Consider the following 10999-nt stretch of genomic DNA (forward strand, 5'->3'; position numbering starts at 1 on the left):
AGACTTAAGAAAATGTCACAAATGTCAAATTTTTTTTAACGAAATTGAACAAAATTACCCCATTCAAAGGATTTTATGTAGTTTACTCTCTTTCGTTTAAAAAAAACGTTATTTTGAGCTATTATTAAAACTTTGGCTGACTTTACTAACCTATTTCTTTTGAATAAATTTGTTCTAATTTCATAATTTTAAAACTTTTATGATTTCAAAGATTTTAATAAAGATTGACATTTGGGGCTAATAGTTACACTAATGACAGTAACAGAGCTGTCAAAATTGACGGTTATTAATGTTCAGAACGTAAAATGTGTAAAATTTAAAGGAGTAATTAAAAAGAAATAGGACTGAATAATTATTTTCTGAATGATTCTGAATAAGCAGATGAATTTCTTTTTTACATTTTCATAAAATTTAAGACTAATAATGTGTGACGTAGAGCAGCAACCAATCAGAACAGTTTATCTGACTTTATCAGCCAATCAGAGAGCTCCTACTCTACAAGATTCTTCTTCTTATTCATTTAAATTTCAAATTAAATATAATTTGAATTGAATTCTAACCTTAAAAAATAAGGAAATTTTCTAGGAAAAAACCTTAAATAGATGTCTGTCTTTTCTCTTTTTAGGCACAGGAACATTCGGACGTGTCTGCCTGTGTCGAGATAAAACGGACAATTCCTTCTGTGCCATGAAAATTTTGGCAATGTGTGATGTCATCCGGCTGAAGCAAGTGGAACACGTTAAGAATGAAAAGAACATTCTGGCAGAGATCCATCATCCATTTGTTGTAAATCTGTAAGCACCACTTGCGCGAGATTTGCGCCAGACTTGGCGGTGTTGATAAAACGGATGTGAATTATTAATTTTTCCTCATTCTATGCTTTCTTTTATACCACCATCGACCTCGCTGGTTGCGCTCTTCCACCTACAAAATGCAGAAAGTGGTACACGAAAGACAACACGAGTCTGTACATGCTCTTCGAATATGTCTGTGGTGGTGAATTATTCACATATTTAAGGAATGCTGGGCGCTTTAATAACTCAACAGGTAAGTTTTTGACGATTTTAGCTGTGTTTCTTTCCGTTACTTAACGGATTTTGAATTTAAAATTCAAAGAAATGAGAAAAGTAGACGTGGGTTTGAAACGTAAGAAAAATATGAGACGATCCTTGCAATCCTGATAGGTGATGCCGATGTACACATTTCAGCCTTCCTATTTATTTTCTTCTTATTTTGTTTCTTAATTTCTTCCAATGTATGACAATTCTATATTTAGCATTTTTTGAAGCACTCTTCCAGGGGAAAACATATTCTATTTTCTAATCCGCATTGAGAAAAGAAAATAAAAAATGTCACAAATTAATTTCCTCAATCAATGTTTGTGAATTACGCCACAAAGAGGAATCATAAAAAATAGGGCAAAAGAGCTTTTTAAAATCAATATTTTCTCTTCTCACAGCTGGGGGGATGATGTTGATAAAAAAAAGAACTTTTACCCCCACTGAGGGGGATGTTAAGCAAAAATATTTCAAATGGAAAAAAAGTGATGAAGAAAAAGCAATTTGTCTCTTGAATATCCTTCAATTTCCGCAATTTCTTATTCAATGTCATGGAAATTTCTCTCTCAAATTCCTCATGGGTGAACAAGAAGGAATAAATCCGTGTAAATGGGGTGATGAATTTGGTAGGAATTTTTTTTCTCCTTCTAAGGATAAAGCCATGAAAAAGTTATCCCGAAAATGTACATAGAAAGTTTTTTTTTTCAACATACGTGCGAGAAATAAATTATTATGAAAAGTAGATCAAAAATTTGCGTGGAAAAAATCTAAAAATAGCAAATAAAATATATGAGAGAGAAAATATATAATATAGAGAAGACATCTCGGCTGCGGGTTTTTAGCATAGAGAATCATTCGCGGGACTGATGGTGTGTGCGGAATATTTTGCCTCCTGTATAAAGTAAAATGATGGGTGAAGTATATTCCAAAAAACTGCCACCCAAAAAACCGCCCACCCACAATGAGGTAAGAGCGCTATATTTGCTCAGAAAAAAAATCATCTTTCACCTCATTCTCCCCCTGTCGCCGTGGGAAAGGCGAGGATGTTGTTCAAAAAGAGATGTTAAATTCTACCTCTGATGTGTACCCCCCCAAACCATCCTTTTGCGCGCCAAAATAGAAAGTCGGAAGTCCGGAAATCATATTTTATAGCTTTCAGAGAATTTCTTTTTAGTTCATTGCACGCAAATCAAGAGCGGAAATAATGCTTCTTCTACTCCAAATCTTTGAGATTTTACAGGCGGGATGAACCATCACCCCACCATCTCAATAAAACCTTTTTTTTGTTTCAAATCAATGAATTTGTTGGGAAGTTTTCTGTATCATTAAATTTGGAGAAATTTCCCTAAATTGGTGTCAAGGTGAAATAAAATTAATTTTGAATAAAACGGAAATTGATTTTATACTCGGAAATGAATTTTTTACACAACGCATAAAAATTGATACTCGTATCGAAAAAAATTCACCCGGCTGGACGAATTAATGGAGGGGTCTGTTAAAGAAATGTATTATTTTACACGCAAAATTCATGCATTGATCCATTGAAGATCACAGATCATCGTAAAGCGTCAAATTGACAACTTTGAAACGTAATAAAATCATATTAAAAATAAAAAATTAAATTAATAAAACTATTTGCACTCCTAAAATTAATTTTAGCACAACTTGTAATAAATTAGAAATCGATACAGCCGAAGAAAGTTTGCTCAGCTGAACGTAAAATAATCAGTTGAAAAAATACTCGGCTGAAATTTTCTTATAATCTTTTAGTTCAAATTGCAAAATAAATGCAAGGTTATGTCTCAATTGGTCTCAATCTTATAGTCAGCCGGGTCATTTGTCAATTAATGTAAAATATGTAACAATTTTATACAGAAATGTATAAAAATAAGAAATCGTATCCCATTGCAGATAAGAATAAATAATAAAAAATTAATTTTATTTATTATTTTTTTTCTATTGATTACATACATTACCTGCGAAAAGTTTCCGGCCAAGGCTAAAAAGGAAAAATTCAAATAATTATTTCTCCGGTTGTGGTCAACCGATTTTCGAAATTTTACCAGATTTGGAAAGGTACATTTATCACCTTTTTGAAACTGATTAATTTTTGAAAATCGGTCAACCCGTTCATTTTTGGCAGCCATTTTTGTAAACCTAGATGGAAGATACTTTTTTCAATATTTTACAATTTTTCACTTTGACCTCTTGCATCTCGACCTCTGGTGCACCGATTTTGATGAATAGAGCATCGTTGGAAAGGTAATTTAATTCCCACAGCCGGAGATATCTCTATTTGAATTTTGCCTTCAAAAATATCTCATTTTTGCTTGCCCGGAAACTTTTCGCGAGTAGTGTATCTAAAAAAAATGAGAAATATTTAATTTAGGAAAATATAGAATTACAAAACCTCCTGGAATGGCGAAATGTAAGAAAATATGCAAAGAATGTTTATCATTCATCAAATTAAAATAAATATTGTTTAACTTTATGAAATTCTCTGTGAGACTCCAAAGTGAAGAGGAAGCCCTCTTATGCTGACGTAAGCATCTTGTAGGCACTTTTTATTTATAGTGCGTCCATAAAGCTATATTTATGCAATTTCACATATTTTCATCGTGAAAAATTCTTTTTTTTTTCTTACACAAAAAATAAAATTTCTTTGAGAGGATCATTTGCCCTCTGCGCAAATGATAAACTTCTCGAGAAAAGCGTTGGCTTTTCCAAATAACTCTGCAAACAACACCTGTACCTACCTATAGTTATATATTTAGGTACATAATATTTTTTTATGATTTTACAAATAAAGATGCGGTGAGGGCGTCATGACGCCGTGAGAAGGCAATTGCCAAGAAGTTTGAAGAAGTTTTTTTTTGTGTGTGCAAAAAGCTCAAACCCGTTGGGATTGCGAAAGCTCATAAATCTGTCGATTGGTTGTGAGATTCAATCTCAATGCGGATGAATCAGCCGTCTGTGAGCGCAACGTGTGTGTGTAGATCTCTCATCAACCTAACCACCCACACACGGAGTTTTTCTCTTTTTGAATCGTCTTCATTATGAATTTTTCTTTTCACCTCTTCACCTTTCTTTCCAGCCAATTTCTACGCCTGTGAAATCGTCCTAGCTCTCGAATATTTGCACTCTCTGTCCATTGTCTATCGGGATCTGAAGCCCGAAAATTTGCTCTTGGACCGTGATGGACATCTCAAGATAACGGACTTTGGATTTGCAAAGAAGCTAAAGGATCGCACATGGACACTCTGTGGAACACCTGAATATCTAGCACCGGAAATTCTTCAGTCAAAGGGACACAATAAAGCCGTGGACTGGTGGGCACTTGGTGAGTTTTCAAAATGGCGGCCATGGCGTCGCATTTGCAATATAACCTCACAAAATGAAAACCGTTAAAAGAAGGAATTTATAGTTTGAAAAGTCTTTAAATTTTTCGCAAAATAAGTGAAAGATTGATGAATGAGAGAAAACTCGTAAAAATGAAGGAAAATTATTAATTTTAAAGCCATTATTGAAAGGGAAAACACACTCAAAATGATCGTGAAGTCTGTAAAAGAATGAGATAGAATTTACAAAAAACTTGATGGCCGTTTTAAATTATTTTTCTTTAAATTGTGTTTTATCCGTGGCATTGATTAGCCCCTTCTCATAAATTACATTACATCATCAAGTGCAGCAAAATGTTTAACAAGCAGTTTGACCATCCCCACATAAATATTGACTTAATCATTTTGCAGTCTGAATTCAGGAATTGATTTGCAACTATTTGGACATTTTAATGTTCAACGAATAAACAACGAAATATTCCCACAAACTATTTCCTCATTTTGATGCGCAAAAAATCGCTGCAATGAAGGAATTTAATTTTGCACTGTTTGATCATTAAAATAATTAAAACGACATTTAAGAGATTAATTTGTTTATTAAAAATTAACCAATAATGTACCAACGCTTTCCCCTCGAGACACTGGTCGGAGGAAGGAAGAATGGCGATGAATGGCACACAATAAATCTCCGTATATGCCACAGAAATGTAAATTAAAGATTTATAGCTTTTTGGTGGCGGGTAAACACATTTCAAAAGTCCAACAGAAATGCCATTTTGCCAAAGATTTCTGTATCAATTTTTTGGGTAGTGGTGGGTACACAAAATATTCGCGCGAAGATTGAAATACTCTTCAAAAAAAAAAGAAGCTATTTTCGCAAACTTGGCACAAACAAACAAAAGGGGCAAAAATTTATTTTGCCATCATTAACGTGATTTTTTTGCACTGTCATGTTGTGAGGAAGGTTCTTTTCCTCTCAATTATCTTCAAAAAATATTTTTTAAGATTGAAGTTTTGCATGAAAAATGTCAAAACGATTAAATAAAAAATACAAAATAAACGCCAAAAGTTTAAAAGATAACGTCAAACGGACGTTAAAGGTTTGAAAGGAAGAACGTGAAACGTTAGAAAAGTACGGTTAAACGTTGGATCGTTTTCCTTTCATGACGTAGATCCTTCTTCGCAGCTATTTCGTTGTTTTTCGCCAAATAAAGATTTAAATTGTTAGATTATGTGTCAAATCTATGTTGAATGATTGAATAGAATGACGTCCAGCATGAATTCTTAAAAGAGAAGAAGAAAAAGTTAAACGTTAGTAAAAAAAATTGTCAAAACTACAAAACAACTATCAAACAAAGAAAAATAATTAAACATTAGAAACAAGAAACGTCAAGAGTTTAGATAATGTCAAACGAACGTTAAAGGTTTGAAAAGTAAATTAAACGTTGGATCGGTTTCTTATCATGACGTAGAACCCTTCTTCGCAGCTCTTTCGTTGCTTTTTCCGAAATTAAACGTTAAAAATGCCAAACGTTAGATACGGAAGCTTGGACTGTTCAAAGAATTGTCAAAATTTTAATTTAATAGACGTTTATATGGTTTGGTAATCCTAATATTCCTAAATGAGAATTTATTAAGTTCTTTTCATGTAATTCTGCTCGTTTTTTAACTAATCAATGGTTCTTGAACAAATTCTTGAAGACTTTTCAACCCTTCTACAAGCTTCTCTTAATTCCTTCCGAAACCTCTAATAAAGTCTTTATGAGAATAAAAATGAATATTCTCCTTTTAAAATATTTTTGAATTTTGAATGCCAAAGAATTTACTTTGAGAATTTCACAATGAAAAGATTCCTAAATTTAGGTAATTTTGCAATTTATTTGATCGCAAATTAATTCTCAATTCAAGAACATTTGCATTGAGCAAGAGATTTTCTCCATTTGAACTACTTTTGATGAGATATTTGTGACCTAATTGTTGTACATATAGTGCGAAGAAATAATCCTACACGCATTTATTTTCTCTTGAGCATTATAATGTACTGATATTTATCCATACGGTTGCAAATCCTTCACAGTTCGTGTTTTATTTATTTGAAGACGATGGAGGAGAAAAAGGGAATAAAAATAAATAAATGTAAAATATACGAAAGACAAGCGCGCAATGCAAAACGTTACACAGTATAGTGGGGATTGTGCCAAAAATAGCACTAATATGTTGTTTTTAATTATTGCGAAACAGGTGTTCTCATTTATGAGATGCTCATTGGATATCCCCCATTCTACGATGATAATCCACTGGGGATCTATGAGAAGATTCTGAGCGGAAAAGTGGAGTGGCCACGCTCAATGGATGCCATTGCGAAAGATCTTGTGAAGAAGCTTCTTGTGTTGGATCGCACCAAGAGGATAGGAAACATGAAAAATGGTTCAGATGATGTGAAGAGGCATCGGTGGTTCAAACACCTCGATTGGACGGATGTTTACAACAGAAAATTAAAGGTAAGACATTATGTACCTGCAAACAATAATACTTTACTTATTACAACCATTACAACGTATCAAGATCAATCGAATGCTGTTGCATAACATTTTAAATGAGAAATTCTTTACTTCTTGGAAGGCAAATTGAGAGAATCGCAAGGCTATTCATGATGAATTTTCTTTTAATTTCTGTTTTATTATTTTTTTTTTTACATTTCTCTTTATAATTTTTTTTTCTAAGTTTCAAAAATTTTTTAAATTTCATCTACTTACCTTAAAAATCTTTTTTTTTTTTTTAATATTTTGTTAAATAAAAATACTCAAAATGCTTTAAACACGTTAAGTAGCAATAAAATACTCTAAAAATAATTAATTACATTACGTGTAAGAAATTATTAATTTTGCTCATAAGGTTAGAAAGTTTACCCGGCTGGACTACAGATAATTATGATAAAATTTTGACAATATTTTTGCAGTAGGGGTAACTGGGGTAAAACGGTGAATTTGAAAAAAAAAACAAAAATTAATATCTCAAGAAGCAGTGAGAGCTAATCTGTCTAATTTTGTCAGTAGTTGCACTTTATACCCCTGCCTAAGCCTAGAAAGTTTCATAATAATTGATCCAATATTTTGGCTTTTATTTGAAAAACAAAGTTTTCGAACTTCAAAGTTACTCTGACCTCAGATCTGAGTTTTGGCAAAATTCTCTGCAATATTTTTGATCCAAATGCATTTTTAGACAGAGTAACTATTGCTGAACACGAATCTAATCTGAATTTTCCGTAAAAATTTTCCGAGTTTTCCCGTAAAACTCTGATAGTAAAAAGTACCCCTTGGGGCAAAATGGTGAATTTGGTGTTTTTCTTAAGATAACTTTATAAATTTTTGAAAAAAATATTTTTTCCTAATCAGTATAACTATTATATACAATTTGGGATGTTTAATCACTTACTATTACCAATTTTTATAAAGTAAAAAAAAAAGGCAATTTCTTAAATTTAACGTTTTTTTTTAAATTTTTGTATTTTTTTAATAAAAAAAAAAGTTTTAATTGGTACATAAATCTCTCTATCTCAATAGATATTATAGTGCCTTGCTAAAATAATTTCATTAAATTAAGGTTAGCGAACAAAAAACGCAATTAACCGTTTTACCCCAGGATTTTTGGAATAGGCAAATGCGGAAGGGTTTGGAAAATTGCCTGAAAAAGCATTTTCCCATTAAGATAGAGAAAAATCGTCTAAGACAAAGTTGTAGCTCGGAAAATTTCCTATAAGATAGTTCTCATGGGAAATCTCAAATATTTCCATGGAACTCAGGAAAAATTATCTCCTAAAAATTCACCGAATTACCCCAATTTCCCCTAAGTGTAAAATAATGATTTTCCGGGTTTTTCGTCAGTAAAGTGGGGGTTTCTCACCCAGAAAAACTCACGTTTTCCAGAGCTGCCAGCCAGGTAATTTTTTACCATACCGTTAAGTAATAAATTCTTTCAAAAGGCGTCTAACAGACAGAAATGTGTTAAACGTGTTAATCCTTCCTTTTATCCTCGATTTATCCTTCATTCTTAAAAAAAAAAGACTTTTAATTAATCAAAAATATAAATTGAAATTCGATTGATCTCATTGATGGCATAAATTGTTTATTTCAAAGCATTTCCCGGCATTTCCAATGAATTCAAATATTTTCTTTTTATACATTTTCAGCCTCCAATTGTGCCACAAGTGAGATTCGAAGGTGACACCAGTAATTTCGATGAATACCCCGAGGCTGATGCGAAAAAGACGCGCCTCCCCTCAAGTGCAGAACGGAAGCTCTTTGATGATTTTTAGTCTTTGCCGCATTTTTTGTCTTTGTTGGTTTTTTTTTCGACTGTCCACCAAGTCTTTTAAATTTTAATTTAAACAAAAAGAAGAAAATTAATTTATAAACGTGTGGATTGAGTATATTATTCCCTTTTATTCTTAAAAAAAAACTCTTTTTTTTTAAATAATTTTCAATAACTTTAGAGGATTTATTTTTCAATTAAATTGTAATTTATGATGCTTTAGAAGAGAAAGAGATGAAAGTTTGTTTTGTGTGCTCAAAACTATGAGATGTGAAAAAAATATAATTTTTAGTTTAAATTATGTATCTGTGATAGGATAAATATGTAGTTTTTAGGGACCTACAGAATAGGAGGAGAAAATATAAATATATATTTTAACTGAGAGAGCCTAGAGAATGTAGAAAAAAAGAGAAGAAAAATATATTAGAGAACTTTCTTGTACAAAATGAGCAGATTAGTCAAAAATAAAACAAAAATGAAGAAAAAGAATTTAATTTTTAATTATTTTATTAAAGAATTCATCGATTTTTGTGGTTGTTGGCTTGCTTCCTCAGCCTTGCTCCCTCCCTACTGCCTCATCCCAATAGCCGGAGCAGTTTGCTTTCGGTAGTTTGTGAAATGCTCCAAGTACTGCTGGATCGTATCGAGAGGTTGGTAGATCTCATTGAGTCGATTGTGATTGGTGAAGTAGCTGGGAATGGTGTTGGGTACGCATGAGCCAAGGAAGCCCTGAAGGAATTCCCTAATCAGCTCCCAACAACTGGCGGGAAGAATACACGGACGGTATTCCACCTCAACGAGGATTCCCTTGAAGGATTGACTCATCGTAACACTTCCCAACTTTATCAGGAAGTCTCCCAGTTCGAAACGGGGGCCCTTTGATTCGGTCTTCGTTTGCTTCTTCGATGTATAATGTGGGGTCATCTTGAGCATTAGCAAATCGAACAGACCATCAGCAACGAGGGGAATTTGCTTTGTTCCATTATCCAAGATTGAGAATACCGAAGCTGGGTGCTCGGACTATTGAAAGAAAAATCAGGAGAATAAATTAAATTCAAATTTTTTTTATAAAAAAAGCTATTAAGGAGATCTGTTGGTTCAAGCCGGCAGGATAATTACCCAATAAACATTTTGACTGAGCCAACAAATGCTCAATTAATTGACTCAAACAAATTGATGAATTATTGAACAGTAATTGACTCTCTATGAGGACCTTAAGTCCCAGTAGAGATGATTGAGCCAACAAATACTCAATCATGATTGAATCAATCAAATTGATCAATAATTGATAAATCAATTGAACCAATCAATCGATTGATCAATCATTGGTCAATTATTCATCAATCTTAGGTCATTTCTGATTGCTCAATAACTGTTAAACTATGCGGACCAACATTGACTCAATATTGACACTATCGATATTAAGTCAATTTTAGCTCAATCAATTTTTGACCATAGATTGATTCGCTATTGACAAAACGTTGTTCTTCCAATTCTTTGTCAATTTATTGATCAATTTATACTCAGAAATTTTGTTTTGATGATTTTCTGAACAGAATAATTTCATAAAAAAGAATTAAAGTAATTAAATTGAAAAATATTTAGAATTTTTTAAAGATTTTCTTGCAGATTAAAAAGGACTTTATCCGCTTTCTTTAGGAAAAATTCCTCATTGTGTAAAAAACAACAAATATTTTCCTAGAAAATTCGAACAATGACGTCATTATTGTATTGTTTCGTCTCTTTGAAGAAATTAATAAAAAAAAATAAATTTAAATTTTTAAATTGTTTTCGTTTAACGATTTTCAAAGCAAGTAGGTACACCACAGCCCTCATTTGACATCCCCTTGGACTTACTGAATGCAAAACATGAACGGTTTTCGGTGGCATTTGCTGAATGGAACTCATGTAGGTCTCACAATCAACAAGGAAGTGCCCAGCCTGTACTGCCCCTAATGCTGTAAGCTGGAAAAATTACAAAAAAAATCAGTTAAAAATGTTTAAAAACAAATTTTTACTCTCGAACTAACATTCTTCGTGAGGAATTCAATTGTTTGGGAGCCTGTTTTGTTTTCCGGCACCAAATACGGTTGCAAAATCGTTACACCCATTTTGTTAAATTCTCTAGAAGGAAATTTATATTGATTTGAATTTTTAAATAAAGAATTTTACGATAAAAAGCTTTAAATTTGTTTTTCTGTAATGTTTTGATATATTTTGACATTCCTTTGACAGGAAAATTGGTATTTTCGTCCGTTAATTCATTCAAACTCATATGTCGTTGTGAAATTC

General features: G+C 32.4%; 2 protein-coding genes across 2 annotated transcripts in view; one reads left to right on the top strand and one right to left on the bottom strand.

Moving 5' to 3' along the window:
• The window catches only part of LOC129795406 (cAMP-dependent protein kinase catalytic subunit 3), a 28353-nt gene extending 19157 nt beyond the window's left edge, over positions 1 to 9196 (top strand). Inside the window, exons 2-6 of the mRNA XM_055836646.1 lie at positions 626 to 794; positions 938 to 1047; positions 4153 to 4398; positions 6638 to 6897; positions 8586 to 9196. Coding sequence (XP_055692621.1) covers positions 626 to 794; positions 938 to 1047; positions 4153 to 4398; positions 6638 to 6897; positions 8586 to 8711 — 911 coding nt within the window. The 3' untranslated portion in view covers positions 8712 to 9196. The remainder of the gene's footprint in view (positions 1 to 625; positions 795 to 937; positions 1048 to 4152; positions 4399 to 6637; positions 6898 to 8585) is intronic.
• On the bottom strand, positions 9184 to 10937 carry LOC129795417 (mediator of RNA polymerase II transcription subunit 20). Its single transcript, XM_055836657.1, has 3 exons — positions 10738 to 10937; positions 10565 to 10672; positions 9184 to 9727 (listed from the first exon to the last, which is right to left on the bottom strand). The coding sequence occupies exons 1-3, from the start codon at positions 10816 to 10818 to the stop codon at positions 9275 to 9277; spliced, it is 642 nt and encodes a 213-aa protein (XP_055692632.1). The 5' UTR covers positions 10819 to 10937; the 3' UTR covers positions 9184 to 9274.
• Between the last annotated feature and the right edge of the window lie 62 nt (positions 10938 to 10999).

Source organism: Lutzomyia longipalpis, chromosome 4, assembly GCF_024334085.1.
Source record: "Lutzomyia longipalpis isolate SR_M1_2022 chromosome 4, ASM2433408v1".
Lineage (NCBI taxonomy): Eukaryota > Metazoa > Arthropoda > Insecta > Diptera > Psychodidae > Lutzomyia > Lutzomyia longipalpis.